This window comes from Furipterus horrens, unplaced genomic scaffold (genome assembly GCF_987537825.1).
Source record: "Furipterus horrens unplaced genomic scaffold, mFurHor1.1.pri manual_scaffold_2, whole genome shotgun sequence".
Taxonomy (NCBI): Eukaryota; Metazoa; Chordata; class Mammalia; order Chiroptera; family Furipteridae; genus Furipterus; species Furipterus horrens.
This window is the reverse complement of record NW_028327172.1, coordinates 66167877-66193841: the sequence shown is the minus strand read 5'-3', so window position 1 is coordinate 66193841 and position 25965 is coordinate 66167877. Positions and strand designations below refer to the sequence as shown.

Sequence of the window (25965 nt, the reverse complement as noted above, 5' to 3'; positions counted from 1 at the left end):
ACAAAGAGAGCAATATTTTTTGTGTTATTTATTATGTCGTTACAGTAGTCCCAATTTTTCCCCTTTGCCCCCCTCTGCAGAGTATCCCCCTCTGCACAGTACTCCCCTCCCTCAAGCAATCCCATCCCCCTTAATTCATGTCCATGGGTCATGCATATAAGTTCTTTGACTTCACCTTTTCATAGGTTATTCTTAACTTCCCTTGTCTATTCTGTACCAACCAATTATGCTTCTTAATCCCTGCACCATTTCTCTATTTCTCCCCTTTCCCCTCCCAGCTGAGAACCTTCCATACCTATGATTCTGTTCCTATTCTGGTTTGCTTAGTTGGATTTTGTTTTTATTTTTTAGATTCCATTGTTGATAGTTGTGAGTTTGTTGCCATTTTAATGTTTGTAATTTTGATCTTTTTTTTAAGTAAGTCCCTTTGACATTTCATATAATAATAGCTTGGTGATGATAAACTCCTTTAGTTTTACTTTGCTTGGGAAGCACTTTATCTGCCCTTCCATTCTAAATGATGGCTTTGTTGGATAGAGTAATCTTGGTTGTAAATCCTTGCTTTTCATCACCTTGAATACTTATTGCCAGTTCCTCTTGCCTACAAAGTTTCTTTTGAGAAATCAACTGATAGTCTTATAGGCACCACTTTGTAGGTGACTCCCTGCTTTTCTCTTGCTGCTTTTAAGATCCTCTCTTGATCTTTAACCTTTGGCATTTTGATTATGATGTGTCTTGGTATCGTCCTCTTTGGGTCTAGCTTGTTTGGGACTCTCTGTGCTTACTGGGCTTGTATGTCTATTTCCTTCTCCAAATTTGGGGAGTTAACCTTCATTATTTTCTCATATAAGTTTTTAATTTCTTGCTCTTCCTCTTCTCTTTCTGGCATCCCTATGGGTTGGATGTTGGCATGTTTAAAGTTGTCCCAGAGGTTCCTAAGCCTCTCTTCATTTTGTTTCAATTCTTGTTTCTTCATTCTGTACTGATCGATTCTTGTTATCTTCCTTATTTCCAAATCACTGATTTGAACCCTGGTTTTCTTCTTTTCACCATTGGTTTTGTGTGGATTTTTGTTCATTTCATTTAGCATAGCCTTCACTTCTTCCCTTATGCGTTTGCCATACTTAAACATATCTCTCAAGCCTGTGAATATCATTATCATCAATGTTTGGAACTCTGCACCTGTTAGGTTGGCTATCTCCTTGTCGCTTAGTTCTCCCACTGGAACCTTGATCCGTTCCCCCTTTGGGGCCATATTTCTCTGTTTCTTCATCTTGACAGGTTCCTGTGTTTGTTTGCCTCTATGTCTTAGGTAGAGCTGTCGCTCCTGTTACATTGTAAGGGGAAGATGCTTAGATATGTGTCAGTAGAGTGCTATCCATTTCATCACATTGTGGTGTTGTGTGTTGGGGAGGGGTCTTGGAGGGAACAATGCCAGCTGTTCAGCAATTGTCCCTTTTCCAGGCACTTCTCCTACTTCCATATGGGCTGTGGCCCTGGCCATTGTTCCCAGTGTGGGTGGGTCTGAGGACATTCTAGGACCCTGGAGGCCCTTTAAACAAGTGGACTCAGCTGAGAGACTGGCAGTTTCGTCCTCTGCTCCAACCCCAACTCATTTTCACAGTCAAACGCAATGAGGCTTTATTTTCTCCAGCGTTGGGACTGTGAGCTCTGTGGTCTGGTCTGGTGCTGGGAGCGCTCCCCAGATGTCCTTCCCAACTTTTTAAAATGTGTGACTGCACTTTCCACCTGCCTCCCGCTGCCGCCCTGCTGCCACCACCATACTGTGTCCTCTTCAGCCCTCCTACCTGTCTGGATGAGTGTTTATTTTTTATATCTTTATTTGTTGGACTTCCATGCAGCTCAGTTTTCTGGAACTTCTGGTTGTCTCTAGTTTTGAAATAGTTGTATTCCTTCTTAGTTGTGGAAGGAGACACAGCATGTCTGATGGGCCTCCATCTTGGCTGGAAGTCCAAAGAGGCAATATTTCTAATGGTGGTCTGATAACAAAAGAACTACTCTATTTTTTGCTCCATAAGATGCATTTTTTACCCAAAAAGTAGGAGGAAATGTCTTTGTGTCTTATGGAGCAAATATTGCATCACAGACTGTGATGTGTATTACCTGACCTGTCAGCAGTGGCAACAGCTGTTAGAAGAATAAGTGGCGCCCCACATGAAACCCCTGGGGACACTTAAATATCCCACTTTACTGCTGAATCTCAGGGCATCTGGTCAGTTGCCATCTGCGTCTGTCCATCACCCGGGACCTGAGAGAGTGCAGAGAGCCACCTGACACTCTCAATTGTCTTTGACACTGGGTGGTGTCTGTGTCAGTAAAACCACCTCCAATCACCAATCACTGTGTCTTAAGCTCTGCCAGTCACAAGAGGTAGATGGGTGGAGCTGAAGTAATATGTTCTCAACTGGCTATTGGCTCTGTTAGATGCTACAGCTGTCTCATCTACCTCCACACTGTTTCCAATACACACCAGATTTCTGTGTGAGGAGGCCAGCAGTAACTGGGTAAGCAGCCATAAATGCTGAAGTTTGTAGTATATAAAGGGAGCTATGGTGGGCTAACTATTCTAGTAGTAACCTAGGCACTGATGGGATTAAGGGGCATCACTAGCCATAACAGGCACTGGGGGTAGTCGACCATAACCTGTAACTAGGATAGTGATATTCTCAGTGACTGTTACAACTAGTGATATGTCTTAACTCCCCCAATGCCTGTTATTAAAGTCCCCCATAAATTCTGGCAATAGCGATGATGAGTTCTTGGGGTTCCCAGAAAACTAGAAGAGTACTTGAACCTTAAAGTCTTTCCTTATTTGTTAATGACAGTGAAGATGTTTCTTAATACCGCTGTTGACTGCTGTTCACTTTACATGGTTGAGATGTTATTCTGTTATATTTTATTAAATATTGTAGTACACCATTTGGTTCAGTTTTTTTTTTTTTTTCCTCCTCTAAACCTAGATGCGTCTTATGGTTAGGTGTGTTTTCTAGTGTGAAAAATATGGTAATTTTAAAAACAACAATGACATGGATTTTATTAACTAGCATTCACTACAAACTTTGAATCAGTAGTCTTAAATGAAATAAATGAGGCAAAAAAAAATCTCTTAGAACTCTACTTATAGGTTCTCCACATTGACCACTTCAAATTCTTGTTTCATTTATTTTCTCTTTCACTTCCAACATTTATTAAAACAGCTAATAATTGCATTGTTACTTCTATAAATTCTCTTTAGTTTAGGCCAACCTAATTGGCTCTATAAAAATCAGATAATTGTCTAGAATATTGGTATTTATTCAAGTCTCACGTCCTTATTACATATATACAAATCTACATATATAGTAGACTACACCTGTTCCCAAAGGGCTCTGAAAAATATTTCTTCATAAATAATTTTAATTATTTATTTATTACATTATAAATGGGAAAACTGTACCCAATAGCTTAGTCAAAAGATTTATGTTATGACACATAGTAGAAAGTATTTTTGATAATGAATTCATTTTGTATTCATTCAGCAATTAGTTATGGTGTGCCAGCAACTTTTCATAATACTTATGGACAGGTTGGTGAATGAAATAGAGAAGATTCCTGCCCTAAGAAAAATCACATTGTATTGCAGTATAGATAGATGATAAATGATAGATAAGTAAATAATAGGTAGATAGATAGATTATAGGTAGATAAATGATAGATAAATAGATGATGATAGATGAGGGGTTCCTTGACCAGCAAGAACCCCAGTGCAGGTGAAAATGACCCACAAACTGTCTGCCTTTTTGGGGGAGTGAAGAGTGAGCAATCTCATAGAGGAGAATGCTCCCAATCTTTCCCTAGAGTCTAGTTTTATTTAGGATACATGCAGGAATCTTCACAAGCATGATGTACCTACTAAGTCAAACAGGATGAGGATAAATTACTTACAAAGTTTTGAATACCCCCTGGGAAAGTCAGCCTGGTGACAGGCAATTACTATCTCTTTTTATTACTTCCCTGTTATCCTACCAGAAGAGTGTGACTGCCCCAAGACTGCTTTCAGCTTGTTCTCATTGCATCTGTTTTCAGGACATTGTGCAGGGTGTCATACTCTTCTGAACCAATGCCATCCATCGCCCATAGATGATGATGATGCATAGATGATAGATAGATAGATAGATTTTTTTTAAAAAGATTATTGATAAGGCTGGTTTAGCTGACATTGTCAGGGAGGACCTCCCAGAAAGAGTCATTTGAGAAGAAACTTGAAAGACGTTAAGTAGTGAGCCACACAAGCGTAGGGGGGAGGGGGGGAATTGTTTCAGGATAAAGTTAAAATTAATGCACATGTCTTAAGCTAAAGATTAACACCAAGAAAACCAGTTTGGTTGGGGTGGATTGGATAAAGGGAAGATGGTGTTAAGGTTGAAAAGACAGTCAGGGGTAAACTCATGTAGAGCTTTATAAGATTTATAAAATTATTACCAAGATTTAAAAAATAGTATAAGAAGACACCTCCTTTTACTAATGATGAAACAACAAAACACTGAATTCATCATCAGAATGAGATTTATAAACTGCTCACTGGGCATTCTAGTTCATGGAAAACTATTTTAGATAACTTGAGAAATAATATATAATTATACTTTGGTGCAACTCCAAATATACCTAATTGTCTTTCATAGAAACTGCTCTTCTGTTTAAAGTTTCTAAATAAAGTTAAATAATTCTATTTCATAAATGGTTGCCACATCATACAGTAAACATATAACATAGACCCTGCTCCAGGTGAATATATAATCTGGTAGGGAATATGATATATCCACCTAGAGCAGAGATTGATTAGAAGACAGAGGTCAGTACCAATACAAGAGGAGTATGTTGCATGGATGATAAATAAAAAGTAGGGAGAGCATATAATTTATTTAAAATCTAAACTATAATAATTTTAGAATGAGAGGAGGTATATCAATAATGTTTCTGGGTAAAATGGTATAAATTATCACTCTTCTAAGCAAATCAGTACACAAGTAATGATTGGTCCATAGAATTTCAGAAAAAAAGTTAATTGTAAGTTGGAGAGACTCTTGAAGACTTTCAAGAAAATGATAACTGCATGTGGCTTGTATCTAGGCATGTGACCTGGCAGAAGGAAGGCAGAAATGCACCTTGTCCAGAGAAATAACATTATGAGACATTTTGATTTGAGAACTACACTACAGTAAAGCATTGATGATTGTGAAGAGTGGGAGATAATACTGGATGGTGAAGAAAGAGCTGGGTTGAAGTGTAAGAGCAGAAAGACTGTAATATAGTTAAAATTCCATGAAAAAATAATCTCAAATAAGAGTCATATAAGGTCTTTTGGTAGGCATGTGACATGAACAGAGTAAAATTACTCCTAAACTTCATTTTGATGATGTCAGATAAGAATATTGTAGAGCAACATGTAGTATAAAATATACATTTAAAAAAATGCTGCATTATCTATATGTTTTTGCATAATAAATTGGAGCAGAATAGCACATGGGTATAATTAGTCAAATCCACTTTTTTAAAGTATATTTTATTGATTATACTGTTACAGTTGTCCCAATTTCTTTTCCCTTTGCTCCCCTTCACCCAGTACTCCACTTCCCTCCAGCAATTCCACCCTTAGATCACGGCCGTGGGTCATGCATGTAAGTTCTTTAGATTCAGTCTTTCCTATACTATTCTTAACATCTCCCCCATTAATTTTTTACCTCCCAATTATGTTTCCTTTAGTTTTCCACACACCCCTTCTCCCACAGTCAATCTCCACCCTGTTGTCCATGTCCATCAGTCATTTATACATGTTCCTTGACTAGACCCTTCCCCTTCTAACCCCCCTTCTCCCCCTCCCCTCTCCACCCTGGTCACTGTTAGTCTGCTCCTTGTTTACATGCCTCTGGTTCAATTTTGGTCATTTGTTTGTGTTGTTCATTAGTTTCCTGTATTAGATGAGATCATATGGTATTTGTCTTTCGTTGCCTTGATTATTTTGCTAAGCATAATACTCTCCAGTTCCATCCATGTTGTTGCAAATGGTAGGAGTTCCTTCCTTCTTTCTGCAACATAGTACTCCATTGTGTAAATGTATCACAGTTTTTGATCCACTCATCTACAGATGGGCACTTGGGCTGTTTCCAGCACTTGGCTATTGTAAATAGTGCTGCTATGAACATAGGGGTGCATAGGTTCTTTTGAATTGGTGTTTGAGGATTCTTCAGGTATAATCATAACAATGGAATCACTGGTTCAAAAGGCAGTACCATTTTTAGTTGTTTTTTGTTTTGTTTTGTTTTGTTTTGTTTTTTTTTTGTTGTTTTTTGAGGAAATTCCATACTGTTTTCCATAGTGGCTGCAACAGTCTGCATCCCCACCGACAGTGCACTAGGGTTCCATTTTCTCCACATTCTCATCAGAACTTGTTGTTTGTAGATTTGTTGATGATGGCCATTCTGATCAGTGTGAAGTGGTATCTCATTGTGGTTTTATTTGCATGTCTCTCTGATGGCTAGTGATGTTGAGCATTCTTTCATATGCCAATGATCCTCTGTATGTCCCCTTTGCAGAAGCATTTGTACAGGTCCTTATACCATTTTTTAATTGGGTTGTCTGTCTTCTTGGTGTTGGGACATATAAGTTCTTTATATATTTTGGAGATCAATCCATTGTCTGAGGTATTATTGGGAAATATGTTTTCCCATATTGCTGGTTACCTTTTTAATCTTGCTGATGTTTTCTTTTGCTGAGCAGAAACTCTTAAGTTTGATATAGTCCCATTTGTTTATTCTTTCCTTTATTTCTCTTTCCTTAGAAGATGTATTGGTAAAAAAAATTGCTATGTGGGATATCTGAAAATTTCTTGCCTATGTTTTCCTCTAGGACTTTTATGGCATCACAACTTACATTTAAGTTTTTGATCCATCTTGAGTTTATTCTGGTGTATGGTGTAAGTTGGTGGTCTAGTTTCATTTTTTTGCATGTCCCTGTTCAGTTCTCCCAACACCATTTGTTGGAGAGGCTATTTTCACTTCATTTTATGTTCCTTCCCCCGTTGTCGAATATTAGTTGGCCATACAGACTAAGGTTTATTTCTGGCTCTGTTCTGTTCCGTTGATCTACATGTCTATTTTTATGCCAGTACCAGATGGTTTGGGTTATAGTCGCCTTGTAGTATAGTTTGATATCAATATTGAGATTCCTCCTACTGTGTTCTTCTTCCTCAAGATTTCTGTAGCTATTCCAGGTTGTTTTTGGTTTCATATAAATTTTTGAAGTATTATTTCTTGGTCTGTGAAATATATCATTTATATTTTAATAGGGATTGCATTGAATTTATAAATTGCTTTGGGTAGTATGGACATTTTAATGATGTTGATTCTTCCAATCTATGAACACAGTATATACTTCCATTTATTTGTATCTTCCTTAATTTCTTTCTTCAGTGTCCTGTAGTTTTCTGAGTACAGGTCTTTACCTCCTTGGTTAAGTTTATTCCTCAGTATTTTATTTTTCTTGTTGCTATAGTAAATGGGACTTTTTTCTAGTTTCTATCTCTGAAATTTTATCGCTGGTGTACAGAAATGCCTTTGATTTCTGAATATTGACACTGTACCCTGCTGTTTTGCTAAATTCACCAATTATGTTAAGTAGTTTTTTCATGGAGTATATAGGGTTTTCTATGTACACTATCATGTCATCTGAAGATAATGACAGTTTTACTTGTTCTTTTCCAATTTGAATGCCTTTTAGTTATTTTTCTAGTCTGATTGCTGTGGCTAAAACTTCCAAGACGATGTCAAATAGGAGTGGAGAGAGTGGACATCCTTGTCTTGTTCCTAATCTTCGGGGGAATGCTTTCAGATTTTGCCCACTGAGTATGGTGATGGCTTCAGGTTTCTCATATATGGTCTTCATTGTGTTGAGGTATGCTCCCTCTATTCCCATTTTGCTGAGTGTTTTCATCATAAATGGGTGTTGTATTTTATCAAAAGTTTTTCAGCATTTATTTATATAATCATGTGATTTTTGTCTTTCATTTTGTTTATGTGGTGTATTATGTTTATTGATTTGCAAATATTAAACCATCCTTGCATCACTAGAATGAATTCCACTCGATCGTGGTGTGTGATCTTTTTAATGTGTTGCTGGATCCTGTTTGCCAATATTTTGTTGAGGATTTTAGCATCTATGTTCATCAGTGATATTGGCCTGTAGTTTTCTTTCTTTGTTGTGTCTTGACTTGGTTTTGGAATGAGGGTAATACTGGCTTCATACAAAGAGTTTGGGAGTCTTCCCTCTTCTTGGATTTTTTGGAATAGTTTAAGAAGGGTAGGTGTTAGTTCTTTCCTAATTGTTTTGTAAAATTCCTCTGTGAAGTCATCCAGTCCAGGGCTTTTGTGTGCCGGGATTTTGATTACTGATTCAATTTTTCTAGTTGTGATTGGTCTGTTCAGGTTTTCTGCTTCATCTTGATTCAGTTTTGGAAGATTATGTTTCCAGACATTTGTCCATTTTATCTAGGTTGTCAAATGTCTTGTGATACAGTTGTTTGTAGTAATTTCTTACAATTCTTTGTATTTCTGTGGTATGCGTTGTGATTTCTCCTCTTTTGTTTCTTATTTTGTTTATTTGGGTCCTCTCTCTTTTTTTCTTGATGAGCCTGCTACTGGTGTTATTGATCTTTTGCGTTTTTTTTTTTTTTTTTTTTTAGTCTCTATGACATTTAATTCTGCTCTAATCTTGAAGAATTCCTTCCTTCTACTCTCTCTGGGCTTTGTTTGTTGTTCTTCCAGTTCTTGTAGATGTCATCTTAGATTTTTTATTTGAGATACTTCCATTCCTTTTAGGTAGGCCTGTATTACTATGAACTTTCCTCTCAGGACTGCTTTCACTGTATTCCATAGGTTTTGGGTTGTTGTGTGTTCATTATTATTTGTTTCCGGAAACTTTTGGATTTCTTCCTTAATGTCACTGTTAACCCATTCATTATTTAATAGCATGTTATTCATTCTCCATGAGTTTGAATGTTTTTGAGTTTCTTCCTTGAGGTTGATTTTCAGTTTCAAGGCATTGTTATCTGAGAAGATGCTTGATATAATTTCAGTTTTGTTGAATTTGTTGAGATTTGTTTTGCTTCCTACCATGTGGTCTATCTTTGAAAATGTGCCATGTGCACTTGAAAAAAATGTATATTTTGCTTGTTTGGGGTGAGAACTTCTATATATATTAACTAAGTCCATTTGCTCTAGAGTGTTGTTCAATGCCTCAATATTCTTGGTGTTTCTTTGCTTCGAAGATCTGTCCATTGCTGACAATGGGATGTTAAAGTGCCCTACTGTGAGTGTGTTGCTATCAATATCCTTCTTGAAGTCCTTCAAGATTTTTCTTATATATTTCGGTGCTCCTATGTTGTGTGTATATATGTTTGTAAGGGTTATATCTTCTTGATGGATTGTTCCCTCAAGTATTATGAAATGTTCTTCTTTGTGTCATTTTATGGCCTTTGCTATGAAATCTTTTTGTGTGATATGAGTATTGCTACCCTGGCTTTTTTTCCCTGTCCATTTGCTTAAAATATTTTATTCCATCCCTTTACTTGCGGTCTGTGTAGATCTTTTGTTCTGAGGTGGGTCTCTTGTAGACAGCATATATGTGGGTCATGCTTTCTAATCCATTCAGCTACCCTATGTCTTTTGATTGGTGCATTTATTCCATTTACATTTAAGGTTATTATCAATAGGTACTTATTCATTATGATTTTCTCCCTTTTTACCTGTGTTCCTTTCTGCCTCTCTCTGTTTCTTCATCTTCTTAAAGCAGACCCTTTAGCATCTTTTGCAATGCCAGTTTGGTGGAGATACATATTTTTTAGCCTTTTTTTTTTTTTTTTTGTCTGGGAAACTCAGTATTTCACCTTCCATTTTGAATGAGAGTCTTCCTGGGTAGAATAGCCTTGGTTATAGGTCTTGTTGTTCATTGCTTGGATTTTTTTTTCCATTCCCTTCTGGCATGTAGTGTTTCTGTTGTGAAATCTTATTATAGCCTAATTGGAGCTCCCTTGTATGTTATTAGCTGTTTCTCTCTTGCTGCTTTTAGATTCTCTCTTTGTCTTCAATGTTGCCATTTTAATTTTGATGTGCTTGGAGTGGGCCATATTGGATTCATCTTCATTGAGGCCCTCTGTGCTTCCTGGACTTGCATGACTTTTTCTCTCATCAAGTTAAGGAAGTTTTCTTTCATTAGTCTTTCAAACAGGTTTTCTATCCCTTGCTCCTCTTCTCTTTCTGGTATTCTCATGATATAGATATTATTACATTTCATGTTGTCCTGAAGCTCTCTTAAAACCTCTTCATTCTTTTTCACTATTTTTTCATTTTGTTGCACTGTCTGGGAATTTTTTTGTTGTTGTCTTCCAGCTCAGTGATCTGATCTGCTTCCTCTAGCCTGCTTTTAATTCCTTCTACTGTGTTCTTCAATTCAGAAATTGTATTCTTCATTTCCTCCTGGCTCTTACTGATAGCTTCTATGTCCATTTTAATGCTGATGTAATTCTCAGTAAGTTCCTTGTAGTTTCTCTGGAGTTCTTTGTAGTTTTGTTTGAGCTTGCTGAGCTCGTTGAGCTTCTCTATAATCCATATTTTGAATTCCATGTCTGATAGTTTGCTTTCCTCTATTTCATTTAGTGCTCTTTCTGGAGATTCCTCCTTTCCTTTCAATGGGGGATTTTTTTCTCTGTCTCCCCATTTTTTTGGTGATTCTTCTTGTGTGTTTCTGCTTCTTAGATTGATCTGCACTTCCTGGAACTGCCTCTGGTGGCATCATATCATGTACTGGTCTGGAACTAGGCAGACTAGTACACGGTATGATGTACTAGTAGGCAGTCCATGGAGACTGTCAGAGATCTACTGCCTTTGTTTGTCTTTTTTAGTTGTTAAGGTATCCCAACTATGTTTCTTAATCTCTGCACCATTTCCTCATTTTCCCCCTTCCTCCACCTAGCTGATAACCCTCCAAATGATTCCCATACCTATGACTCTGTTCCTATTCTGGTTGTTGGTTTAGTTTGTTTTTGTTTTTATATTTTAGATTCTGTTGTTGATAGTTGTGAGTTTCTTGTCATTTTAATGTTCATAGTGTTGATCTTTTTTTTTCTTAAATAAGTTCCTTTAACATTTCATGTAATAAGGGCTTGTTGATTATGAACTCCTTTAACTTTACCTTGTCTGGAAAGCACTTTATCTGCCCTTCCATTCTAATTTATAGCTTTGCTGGATAGAGTAATCTTGGTTGTACGTCCTTACTTTTCATCACATTGACTACTTCTTGCCAGTCCCTTCTTCCCTGCAAAGTTTCTTTAGAGAAATCAACTGATAGTCTTATAGGCATCACTTTGTAGGTAACTCTCTTCTTTTATTTTGCTGCATTTAAGATTCTCTCTTTATCTTGAACATTTGGCATTTTATTATGATATGTTTTGATGTGGTCCTCTTTGGGTCTAGCTTGTTTGGGACTCTCTGTGCTTCCCGGACTTGTATGTCTATATCCTTCAACAAATTAAGGAAGTTTTTCTTCATTATTTTTTAACATAAGTTTTTAATTTTTTTCTCTTTCTCTTCTCCTTCTGACCCCTTTTATGATTCAGATATTGGCATTTTAAAAGCTGTCTCAGAGGTTCCTAAGTCTTTCCTTGTTTTATTTTTTTTCAATTCTTGTTTCCTCATTCTGTACTGGTTGACAGTTTATTTCTTTCTTATGTTCTAAATCATTGATGTGAACCCCAGCTTCCTTCCCTTCACCATTGGTTTCATGTGTATTTTCCTTCATTTCATTTAGCATAGCCTTCATTTCTTCCCTTATGTGTTTGAAATATTCAATCATGTCTGTTAAGTCTTTGAGCATCATTTTCACCTGTGTTTTGAACTCTGTATATGTTAGGTTGTCTATACTTTCGTCACTTAGTTCTCCCACTGGAAATTTGATCTACTACCTCTTTGGGGCCATACTTCTCTTCTCCTCAATTTGACGGCCTCCTCAATTTACCTCTGTATCTTTGGTAGAGCTCTCATACCTGTTACATTGTTAGGGGCGGGACCTTAGGTATTGTCAGTGCAAGGTGATCCATTTCCTCGCATTGTGGCCTTGTATATGGGAGAAGGTTCAGAGGGGAAACAATGCCACTTGCTCAGCAATCATCTCTTTTCCAGGCACTTGTCCTATACCCCGTATGGGATTGGTATCTCTCTAGCTGTTGCTCTGATTATGGTTCCCAGAGTGGGTGGGTTTGCAGATGTTCTAGAACCATGGGGGCCCTCTAAACAAGTGGACTCTGTTGAGAGACCTGCAGTTCCTTCTGGCACTCCAACCCCCATTGGTTTTCACCATCAGAAGTAATATGGCTTTATTTTCCCCGGTGCTGGAACTGTGAACTGCATGGTTTGGTCTGGTGCCATGATCGCTCCCCAGGTGTCTCTCCCAACTTTTATAATGTGTTACTGCACTTTTGCCAGCTTCCCACAGCCACAACCTTGCCACTGCTGCCACCACACCATGTCCTCTCTGTCCTGGCTCCGCCCCTCCCTCCCATCTGGATGAGTGTTACTTCTTTATATCTCTATTTGTTGGACTTCCATGCAGCTCAGTTTTCTGGTAGTTGTGGTTGTATTTAGTTTTGAGGGAGTTGCATTCCTTCTTAGTTGTGGAGAGAGATGCAGCATGTCTACCTACACCTTCATCTTGGCTGAAAGTTTCAGATCCATTTTTTATGCATAAATGTATATTTATATGTGAGGTAATATTTTATGATGTTTTTAGAGTGACTGCTATATTGATTTTGCAAAGAGGATAAACAGCAAAAATTATATATATACATATGTATGTATGTATATATATGTGTGTGTGTGTGTATAAATATATGCTAATATAGCATTTCAGGTAATAATGACCATTTGTGAATACTTATTATAGTCCTGAAATTATGTTAACATTTCTTCTAAAATTTCGCTCCAAATCCTATGAGCTAGATGTTACTGCGATTATTTGACAGGTGAATAAACAGAACTAAAGATGTCAGGTAATTAGCTGAAGACTGCACAGCTGCTAGATAATAGTGCAAATATTTGAAAGCATTTTTGCATTGCTATAAAGTCCATGGTCTTGTCCATGGTGTCATATTACCTTACACCAATATGTGTGCTCAGTGAGTTGAGCCCCATGTGGCTCGATTCTTGTACAGAGATCACAACTGGAATAGGAAGCTGGGTACTTAACACACATCGCATTTCACTCAAATAACATTACTTGTGTTAGTATCACCATTGTTTTAATCACTTCCTTCCAGAGAACATATGGGATAAGTACTGACATTTAAAAATCTCTTTCTGTTCTGCCTATTCTCTGATAATAATGTAGCCTGATATTTTATGATTTTCATTTAAGCAATTGGTGTGCAATCTGTTTCTTTGGGTGAGCCTATATATCAGAATCCCTCATTTTCACCTTTAGCTGTCAGCTCCTAAATCAGTGGTTTTTGAATAAATGTATCATCCTAACAACTATTATATCTTTTTGAAATTTGTAGTAATCCCTACAGACATTTTGTTTCCCTAGTTTTAAAGCTATAATATTGTTTGAACTTCCTGGGTGCCAAGAAAATTGTAGTATTTTTATTCCAGGTATTATAGTTTCTAGTAGTCTTATAATTTGGGAGAATATCACTGAGTCAATCACCAAAATTATTAATGAACCACCAAACTAGAAACAGTTGCTTGGGGGCAAATACCTCCCAGAGCCCAGACTTGTGGATAAAACAACAATCTAAGTAATTGATACTTAACAAAGAAGTCTGAATAAGTTCAGTTTTTAAGAAATAAATACCTTCTGTGTCCAGAAATTTGAGGAAGGGTTAAAAATTAAGGCATAATAGGAACTGACCAAAAAATATATATATATACCACTTTGAGAAACTGAAATCTGGGAAACTTTTGGACAAATAAATAAAAAGGAAAAGGGGAAATGAGAGAAATCAATTGATTCAGGGAGGATCAACACTTTTTTTTCATCCAAACCTTTTATTTTCATACTAATGCATGAGACTTACCTCTGAAAAACTAACATTCATGTCTAACATGAATATTATGCTCAAAATAATGGTCAATTTAATTACTGTAAATATATCTATTTTTAAAGGCATATTCCTTTTTTCAATACGTTCTTTAATTTCTCAAACTTTCATATTATTCAATAGTGGACTTTTTTATAATGTCTAGTTTACAAATATACTTTGATAATATGTAATTAGAAAAGATTAACATTCGGAGGTTAAGGTACAAAAATAATTATAAAAATTAAAAATCATCTAATTTTTTTTGTTAAAAAATGCCTTGTAGTATTAGAGTAAATTTTAAATAGTTCTTGTACCATTTACATTATTAGTGTAACTCATACCAACTTTTCTATTTTTTTCAAAGAATCAACTAAAAAAAGTCCTAACCAAAAGTTTCATGTCATATGAATATATATAAATTAAAAAATGAAGATTTATTATAGTGATTACATGTTAACAGAGATAAATATGTATTTTATGATTACAATTTTTTTCTGAAGTAGGTCAGCCAAAGGGAAAAACTCCCAGAGCAGAAAATAAACTATCTCAACACCTTTTGATAGATATGCAATACCCGCTATTTCTATATGGTACATGGAAACATGACAAATAAATTACCTTCATTAAAGATTGGCATGAAGCATTAATAAGCATTAGTTAAGCCAAAAAAGCACAAAGAATATTTATGAAAAATTACAAGTGTAAGAAGTTGAACGGCAGATAATCTTGTTATAATAATTTATCTTACCTGAAGATTCTCTACTATAGCTGTATGATAAGTGTAACCCAAATGCAGCCAAAGTTCCACATTTAGCTGTAAAATTTAGGCAAATCCCAGCTTTAGAGTGTTTTGTCCTCTATGACTTACCTACCTAGAAAGGGGATAATTTATTAAACATATTTGTTTCTGTTGATATTTATCCTGCTATAAATCTTTAAATTTACAGCATCAAATTTTCATAGCATGAAATTAAAAGAAGTAAATATATCTTTTAAAATTCACTGTTAGTGAAAACTGTTGAGTGTTTTGAATACTTACCTTGAGTTTTCTTTTGCTTTCAGTGCACAGAGCTAAATTGAAACTTAATTATTTCAGTTATATACAATAACAAATATCTATGGATAATAGACATTTGACTGAATAAAATGGAAAAATGAGAAAACTTTGTTTTGCTAACCAAATTTTTCATTTTCCTCCCTTTAGCATGTTGCCTAAGATTAGTGCTTTCTACTCACCAAGCACTGCCAGCTTGTTGACTCCTTTCATTCTAAAAAATACTGAATTCTTCATGTATGGGACTTTTTTGTTAAACATTTTAAAAACTATGTAAATCCTAAGGAGATCAGGAATAAGTATCCATGTTTGTAATTATGCATTAACATTGTTTTTATCCTTAGGAACATCCACATTTCAGACATACAGTGCTGCTAATTTACAATAAGTTTCTATGTTAACAGGACACATCCTTACCATTTTAAATAGTTACAATTTCTGTGGCTCTGTGACCATAGTTTAATCAGATTGTGACTCAATGGTCATAAGAATTTCCAGCAACCTGCTTTGGTCTGGTGAGTGGGATTTAGACAGTGCTCTGATTAGTTGCTATATGAAGCATCAAAGTTTCAACTGCCAAAAGTAGATTCCAAAACATATATAACAATGTAATAAATACTTGCAACCACTGTTAATCAGGTTCTTACTGATCTATGCTCAGTAAGAATTGTTGGTCAGGTTATTGAACTCTGTATCTTGGTTTTGTCATCCATAAAATAGGGTTACCTATCCCTGTAAGGATTAAAGGAATTAATATACATAGAACACAATGTCTGGAATGTACTAAATACTCTATAGGTTTACTAGATCCTACTGGTGCTATACTCCGATCCCTCTCACCTGGGAAATGCACCCATCCAGCATCTGTCCCTTCTCCAGGGAATTTCCCTTGCCTGGAAATTTGCTGCCTTTATTGCACCTCAGTTATTTTCAGCCAGCAGCTAATAACTGACTGATGTGGGGCAGGAGAGCACAAAGGACTGATTCTCTCTATTTTCTATTGATTCACTCATCAAATCTACAGTAGAATTTGTGTTCCAGATTTCCAAGTGGAATATGGTAGGGGACCACATCTTTAGTTAGTATTTTTCTATTTTCCTTGCCTTACCCTATTTCTTTTAATTTCTAATCCTGAGAAGGCTCTATCAATAAATCACATTCAAAACAGTCTGTTTCTTACCCTGGCAGGGAGGGTAGCTCACTTGGTAGGTGCATCATTTTGTGCACCAAAAGGTTGCAGATTCAATTCAATTCTCAGTCAGGGTGCATATGGCAACCATTGGATGTTTTTCTTTTGATCTCTCTCTCTCTCTCTGACTCTCCACCCCTCTCTCTCTCTCCCTCTCTAAAATCAATAAGCATATCCTCAGGTGAAGATTTAAAAAATAACCTGCTTATCAGACTCAGCTTCTAGAAAACTGACCTAAGACAACAAATGTTCACTATTATTGCTGTTAATAAATTGTCTAATATCCTGATTTAGTGAGAATTAAGTCTTAGATTACCTTGGTCATGTCTAGTGGATGGACTGCACAATGTTTCTGCAATTTCCATGTGTCTCTTCTTAATTTTAAAAAGCACAGCAAGATCATATTCCCTAGCAAAATCCTCAGGCACAGATATTCCATTGTTGATTCAGGTCTGGGATCTGTGAGCTTTAACAACAAACTGTGGGAAATATAAATCGGATGCTTTTTAATGCAAAATTTGAAGCCTAAATTGAACTTGTGCCACTGGCTATGTCACACCGTTGAGTAAATGTTGGTCCCTGGCTGGATAGAGTTTACAATTCCATAAATATAATTTTAAAACCCCTTAGCAAAGCAAGATATTTAGGTTGCATTTTGAAAGAGTTAGCAATGACCTTTATATCTGGACACAGGGCTCCTGGGATAAAAAAAAGTCTTCTGCAGTGTGAAACATTCCACAGTAAAATAACAATACATAGATACTGTCACCCGGTTTCTGTAATCACTTGAACTCTGGAACTTGGAATTCAATTACTCAAATTGTTTGAGTTGTGGATTATGAGAGAATGCCAGTTTACTGCAGTTTCTATGTAAATATTCTTTATATTTTGTTTTGCTAAAAGTGTTTTGAATTATATGCACATAAAATTTTATTTTGTTTTGGTGACATAGGTTTGAAGCAGAACTCTGCTGCTTCTGACTCTAGGTAACAAACATAATGAAAATACATGTCTCAAAAAACTTTAAAAAAGGAGAATTAGTACTTTGTTTTGTTCAACCAAGAAAACTAAAATTTAATGCAATAATACAGCCTGTCTTTGGATTAATGTAACTTTATTTTTAAAAGCATATGACAAGTGTTCTCTCTTGCATTCTTCACATCTTTGAAACTATCTTGATTCTGCAGGCACTAAGTGTCAGTTACACAGCTTTACCTTATTAATTATATTGTTACTTTCAGCATCGTTGCTTCAGGCTATGTTTTACAGGTGAAACTTTTCACAGTTACATAAATTAAACCCAAATATACAAGGTTCAAGGTGAATCTGCATTGTATTAGGCCATTTATCCTGACTCAGTAGCTACTCTTACCGAGCACTTCATTCATGTTGAACACGCTCATTTAAGTGGCTTATGTAATCCTCAGCACAACCATAAAATATATATATTACTGTCCCATTATGTGGATATTGAAATTGAGGTTCAACAACTTTGGGATACAATAATTGAAGCTGTATAATATAATGATAAAATATAGACTTAGATTCAGATCAATTTGAAATTTTCCTCTAACACTTACTAGCTACAGTTTTCCACTGGTTCCTTCATCTGTTTAAACCTTAGACCTTTGATGTTAAGGATAATTATAATAATAATAATTACACCTAGTTCTGTTGTAGTAACTTTACATGTAAATACAATTAACCTACAGTTTTCTATTTAATCAAACTCTAAAAATAAGACGATTAAGGCTTTAGTAAAGTTAAATAGCTTGCCCAAAGATGCATAGCTGGTAGGTCATGCAGCCATTCCTGAAACTCTGATCTTTGTGAATCCAAAGTCCATAGTCTTATTCACTCAAGATGCTGTCTTCTAATTTGTTTGTGTCAGAGGAGGGGAAGAGAAAGAATTGGAAAAATGTGTAAAAGTTGTGAGCTGTAGTAAACTCAAGTTAGTTCCTTTCCCAGCCCTACCTACTTACATCTCCATAATACCTTGAACAATACTTTGTTTATAATAATATATCACTACTTACTTATTGATATTCCTGGTTGTCTTGATCTCAGTCCCCATCCTACACCTGAAAGCCATTTAACTTGAACTGTGAAATCAGCTTCCTCAACAAAGTGTTAGTGAACAAATTCAAGCAGAGGGGAAAAGACCATACATAGAGGGTATTAACCTGAGAGTTTGGACCACCTTAAAATTTTATGCCCCTTCAACCTTGGCTCAGTTTGCTTGGTATACTTCAAAATATTTCACAGTAACTTTGTAAACATGACCCTTTTCCCTTTTTTCATTGACAGTATATTATAGACACTTAAAACTGCCTACACTATTTTTCAGAATCTGCATTTAGTCCAACTTCAGACATTACCTTTCACTCATATTTTCAAGGCAAAAACAAGTTCATGTACACTAAGCAAATTTACAATGAAGTTTAAAATGTTAAAAAATAAAAACCACACACACTCATTCTTGAAATTTATAAATATTTAGTAAGAAAACATATAAAGATTTTAATGCTAATTATTCACTTAGTCTTTAAATATGTATTTAACAATTACAGATCATGCATCCTGTTGTGATTTTAAGGATATATAGTGGGGAAAAAAGTAGATTTAGTCAATGCCCTGACAAGAGTACTTGATGTAGCTGATAGTGACATTTTCTATCACAATGAAGGTATAAATCAGCAATGTAAAAATATATTTCCTACTTATTTCAGGTTGTGCCCCCTAATGATCAGTAGTAATAGATAACTAATAGAACAATCCTCTAGAATTTTTTCATGATATTAATCTCAAAACCCAAAATTGTAGAATCAGTTACAAATGCTCTAAAAAACAAAATAATTGTAGTGCAAATTTCTAAAGCCATATTGTATCTTCCAGTACTTTACTAAGTTCCCCTAGTCAAGTATCTTTACATCAATTAATTTATCAAAAAGGAGAAAAAGGAATCATATCAGATGATGAAATTATAAAATCAAATATTACAAGGCAATTAGTTTATATTAAACTGTTTATGACATACATTCTACTAGTAGCATCTAATAAAAATTAATGCAAAAAATATCAAATTATAAGTACAAAATTTAAACTATAAAAATAAAACACAATATATATTTTTATAATAAGAAAAATTATAATTGTAGTTATTTGACATTACACATTATTTAATGTGTAGTTAAATTTCACATTACAGGAATAACCAGAAAAAAGGTAACATCAGTGATTTGACAAATACAGCCCATTAAGTGAAATATTTACCATAAACCATAAAACTGAGCATACCATAAAAATAGAGAAGCTTCTGGTTTTTAAGTGTTCCTGTTTATAGCTAATGAAGATCAAGAAAATAAGGTACTGATGAGGACTGCATTATGAATTGAATCAATGAACAGCTCAGATACTATATCCGTTGTATTCTGTCAAAATCTTTGACCCAAAGCTTCTGATGTGTACACACGTTATTAAGAAGAAGAATGGTTATTTTCTAAGTTGTACTTATATTAAGGAACGTTGAACTGAATTACAGATAATGATTTATTGAAACTGTTTTCAGGGACTTCAGAGAGTCCATGATGCTATTTCATTCCCCTTTCTCACACTTAAAAAACAAACAAACAAACAAAAAAAAATGAATGAAACTTCAATTATGAGAAATAAGCATCATTGTTCATATGTGTACTCCTGTTTTTATACCCTGTAACTGTGGAAATATTTTATTTAAGTAATCACCTTTTTCTCAGGGGAGCAAAGAGGCGATCATCTGCTTTGTGACACTGAATCAATTACAATTGTGCTGCAAGCCTGCAATGCATACAGCCACAAAATGTGGATATTCAATTAGAGAATATACAGGGCCAACCTAGAAACTTTGCTTCTACCCACATTTAGAAATAATGAGTAAAGAAAAGTTCAATATACAGTTAAGCACATAAAAAAGAAAAAGAAATCCCCAGGTGTCAGAAATAAATAAGAACTAAAATCTAGGGATAAAATCCTAACTCAAATCTAGGAATAGTGTTAATCCTAAGAAGACCTTGGCAGCAAGGCAGATTCTTTATATGGTATGGAAAAATACCTTAATGTCTAGGTGCTTGACAATGAATGTTCAAGCTGGGATAAAGTACACATCTTTGGTTCTGTCCAAGAAGGGGACTTGGAATATGTATACCAACAACATATGCACCAAGCCAGGCCCACAATAGGCTATAAACCCTTAACTGAATGATTCTCACTGGCTCAGGAAGAAAGACAAAAAAAATTCTCCCAGGAGAAACCAAAACTTCAAGCTGCAGGCCAAATATATATTACCATACAGTAATATATATAAAAAATTGATCTCAAGTAGGTATATCCCAAATGGGGCTCTTGGTAAAAGCTAATGCAAAATATCCTTGAGAGAGACTCTCACAACCAAGACTGTACACGACATCTCAAAAAGTAGTCACTGTCTGCTAAAATAGGGAGTTCTCACTGAAGAATCCTATCAAAACACCTAAACCTTTTCACTTGTCTTAACTAAACAGTATTATAAAAAGAGAACCTTAGAAAAACGGGAAAAATCATAATAAATCAGATAGTCTCAATATTCTTCAGAAACAAATAATAATATTAAAATTTTAATAGCAATCAGCTTGTATTACATTATTTTAGGGGCTCAGCACAATTGGTTTGAAACAAAGTGGTATATGAAATGAAGACTGACACTAAAGTTGACTATGCTTTGCTACCTTCCTGACTATTTTATAATGCTCAGACTCTAAACTAATGCTAAAAATATAATTAATGCTGGTTTTTATGATAGTAAAGAATACTTTGAAAAGGAGAGTAAAAATGTTAATAGAAAATGAAAAAACTTTTATAATATAAATTAAACAGCAATCTTAAAATATATTTAGCCCAGCTCAATATTTTTATTCTTGGCACAGTGATAATTCAACTTAAATTCAGGTTGTTACCTTTTCTATTGTGTAGCATGTTTACTTTGTATCTTTCTTGAAATTATGAAATGTTTCCCTATGTAAAACTGAAGACATTTAAAAAACTAAATAAATGTTTCTGAATCCCTAAATATTCACTTACCTGGAACATTTTTTAAATGCCAATTTCATGTAAATACTTTTTTTCCTATTCTAACAATATTTTACAAAACATTGACTCAACAAACACTGTCAATATAACAGAAATAGTAGACTTAAATTGTTCACTGTTTTCTTTTCCCCCAATTTTAAGTAATACAAACCAAAAATTGAGATAACCCCAGTCAAACCTAGCATAAAATAAATGCAAAAATATCAAAATGTCTGTGAGTGATGTTTAAATGACAAATGAAACTCTTATTATAACAATTAGAGGAATTCATAATGAAGTGTGAGAAGTCCTCGAATTAAAGTCTAGTTAAGGAGTGTGAGAACAGAAGAAAGTATTTCAATTATTGTCTATCGACTTTCTTTGAGTAAAGCCACATGGATGCTATTAATACATTCTTAATAAAATGCCAAGTGCACTAAAGACTGCCAAGTGGGTAACTGTAGCTATGAAAAATAGTTTGCTTTGTAAAATATTTGTTAAAATATTTGAAAGCTTTTGACATTGCAAATGTGTATTATACTTACAAGCTAATACAACATAACATTTCAAATTTCTCAGGCATCTGCTAGAACTATAATAAATAGTGGCTAAACTTGCTTAGTATCAATGTTCTGCTCATCCTGTATTTTCATCCTGAACTTCTCCCATCTTCTACCCAGTTACTCAAGGGAAAAAGTCTCTCTTAGTTGTTTTATCTCCAGTTTATTTCTTGGACAAATACCCTTCTTCTCATTCTTATAATCATGGTTCTAATTCATATTTTTTCAGCTGTCATTTCAACATGCACCATTTTCCTATTCTTTTTTCCTGCAGGCTTGCTCTTACTTAATTCCAACATTTACAGAACCACCAGAATAACCTACCAATATACACACCTATGACAACCCTTTGCTGAAAAATATCCAGCAGTGCCACACTGCATACATATCACAGAGAGCACACGTTCCTTAACATTACATACACAACATGTTAATCTGTGTTCAGTAATTTGGATTAATCTCCAATCTCTACAACCTCTTCTCTGATCACTCCCTTTTTTGAATTTTTTTACTCCAATAACACAAAGCTGTTTGTGGATGTCCAGTCTTACCACCCAACTCCTTTCCTGAATGACCATCTTCATTTGTCTCCTCTCACTGGAATAACTTCAGTACCCCATACACACTTCACCTGACCAGCTCCAACAAATCTATCAAGACTTTAAACTGATACCAACATACATTTCTCCCTTGGCATCCATGTTTGAAAATGCAACTACCTTCTCAATTTCATGCTAGATAGTATGACAAATTTAACCTGTTAAAATTAAACAGATTTTACCCCACCCACATCTCCAAAGCACTGCTCTTTCTGTAGTCTTCCCATTTCAGTAGAGAAATATATTCTAGTTGCTCAGTTACTCAGGTCCAAAATCATACTCCTTGATTCTTTCTTTTTTTTTCACATTTCATAACAATCCATCAGCAATTCCTGTCAATGATTCCTACCATATTTTTATCAGAACCAATTACTTCTCACCAATATTTGTTAACGAATAAGCAAATGAATGTAGCTCAGGTGTCTCTTAACTCAGGAAGTTTTCATTGATCAACATGATCACTTAAGTGTTCATTTTCCATGCTTTCCTTAGAATAGAATATGTATTTTTATTTCTTTATTCCACATTGTTTTATAGGTTTGGGTAACTATTTTTAAGAATGGAAAGCTCTCTCATCTTTTTTTATTTTTTCCTTTTATTTTTTGGTTTTTCAATTACGGTTGTCCCATTTTTCCCCCATTGCTCCCCCCACCCAACCCACCCCTTCTCCCACAATCATATCCCTCCCCGTTGTCCATGTCCATGAGTCATTTATACACATTCCTTGACTAGACCCTTCCCTTACTTATCCTCCTTCTCTCCCTCCCCCTTCCCCTCTATTGACTACTATTCCACTCTTTGTCTTACTTAGTTCATTTGTTTGTGTTGTTCTTTAGTTTCCTGTATTCAGTGAGATCATATGGTATTTTGCTTTCTTTGCCTGGCTTATTTCACTAAGCATAATTCTCTCTAGTTCCATCCATGTTATCACAAATGGCAGGAGTTCCTTCTTTAATTTCAGTGTTATCATAGTGCTAACCATCTAATACAAATTCAACAAACATTGCAATTGAATGAATGAATGAATGGAGTAAAGATTAAGCATCCTTAGGAAATATTACAGATCTGTCCTGGCTGGTGTGGCTCAGTGGATTGAGCACTGGTCTCTGAACCAAGGGATCACAGGTTCAATTCCCAGTCAGGGCACCTGCCTGGGTTGCAGGCTGGGTCACCAGTTGGGGCACATGAGAGTCAACCACACATTGACGTTTCTCTCCCGTCCCCTCTCTAAAACAAATAACTAAATAAAATCTAAAAAGAAATATTACAGATCTTCTGTAATAATTAAAACAACAGTCTTTTGAACATGAAATACTAAATTAAATAGGTATCTGGATCAAATGGATCAAATATGTATGGCCTTGAAATATATCTAACACTTAGTAAAGGTTTTGTTAGTTGAGTTTTAACTGTTATTAAAATAACCTGTCTTTAAACAATTTAATTTTGTGTATTTTCAGAGATCATCTATAGCTGGGTATTTAATGAGTTCCCATCCTTTGTGGCCGAAGACAGCCGGCGATTCATTTCCCAGGAGACAGGCAACCTTTACATTTCTAAAGTCCAAACATCAGACGTTGGCAGCTATATCTGTCTGGTGAAAAACACAGTGACAAATGCCCGAGTGCTTAGTCCTCCAACACCACTCACTCTGCGTAATGATGGTAAGTCGTGTGGCCTCTATTAAGTGGGTCAGCCATCTCAAATGTGAAAAATAAAGATGTATGAGTGTTTTTCTAAGCCCTTAAACCTACCACAAAAGAAATAAAAGGACATTTGCCATGTTTAGAAACTCCATATTTTCAGTTGGAGATTATGCATACCTTAGAATAAAAATTTTGACATAGGAAATGGATAATTTATGCATGAGAAATAATAAACATAATGTCCCTAATTCCAAAATGGGAGAGAGAGTGTGAAAAAAGAACTGTAATAAAGATTCTACAGCTCTTCTCTTTGCTCTTTAGTGCCTCTATATAGTACATGTGCATGAATTGAAAGTATTTTATAGGTGCACTTTTCATTACATTTTTACTTTAGCTACCTTCAGTTGGAATGTTCAGCTTTTAATGCTTCATGGTAAAGTTATAATTGTTATTATTACTTTTCCAATAATAGGAACAGTTGGAACTTTAACTTTTAAGTGCAATTCAGGCAGATTTGATGATTCTGTAATTATAGGTACTGCTATCTATCTAAAGTATCTTCAAATTTAAACACCTTCTTCCTAGTTACAGACATTTACAGTTAAGCATTGCATTAAAGAAGTCAACTGTTATATTACAGTTGATATATGATATGTGGCTTGCTCTATCATGCAATAAAAATTGAAAAATGCATATTAAGAAGTAAGCTTGAAAACACTTATTGTAAAGTTTTAAAAAATACTGTATTTTAACACTGTTCTTTTATATATTTAGTTTAAGAAAATAGGCTGCTGGAATGTATGACCAGAGTTATATCACAAGATTTTTGCTTACCACTAGTTTTTCATCTTATATAGTTAGACTTCATAGTAAATAGTAGGAATAATACTACCAGATAGAATGTATGAACACAGTATCTATTTTGGAGGTGAGAAAGCCAATATTCAAGAGATAAAGGGACCTATCAAAGGTCACACAGCTAGGTAATGGCATGGAGGAATAGATGGGAAACAAAACCAGAGATCTGGAGACCAGTTTAGAGTCTATTGAAACCAGCCAACCGACAGATGATGAGAAACAGAACGGAAGCAGTGGTAATAGCATTGGAAGATAGGAAATATGCCTGGGACATTAAAGAGGTAACATTACCAGGATATGATGACTAATTAAACATGGGGTAGGCTATAGAGTAGGAGGAAGCTTTGGCACAGTTCATTGAATGAGTGATGGTTCATGGGTCATGATGACCAACTACAAATGGGAGTTCAACATTGCTACTCAAGCCTACTAAATTTCTGTGGATTGTTAAACTGTAATTCTCCCAAAAGTTTTTATAAGCCCCTCTGCTTCCCTTAAACTGGACTATAACCCAACACCCATTCACAAAAAACTATATAAGTATCAAATTTATCTTCCTATTAATAAAATTCAAACCTAACTATGTTTTTCATTCATATGTTCCTCTCTCATTCTATTTCAATATTGATAATATAGTGTTTCTCCCCTTATAAGGACCATCCCTTTGTCTTTGTTGATTATTGTTCCCTCTGGCCTTTTCAGAACATTACACTCTTAGTCATAATTTCTTATATAACGAAAACCATGTCACTAAACTAATAAATTATTTTTAGTCACCATATTAATGAATTTGCTTGAACAGGTGAAACTGTTGTTCTTTTTAAATGAACTCCATATTTTCAAAGAATC

General features: G+C 35.1%; 1 protein-coding gene across 1 annotated transcript in view; it reads left to right on the top strand.

The window, feature by feature from the left end:
• Positions 1-25965, top strand: part of CNTN5 (contactin 5) — a 524441-nt gene that overhangs the window by 140471 nt on the left and 358005 nt on the right. Inside the window, exon 6 of the mRNA XM_090267326.1 lies at positions 24073-24276. Within this exon, the coding sequence (XP_090123452.1) occupies positions 24073-24276 (204 nt within the window). The remainder of the gene's footprint in view (positions 1-24072; positions 24277-25965) is intronic.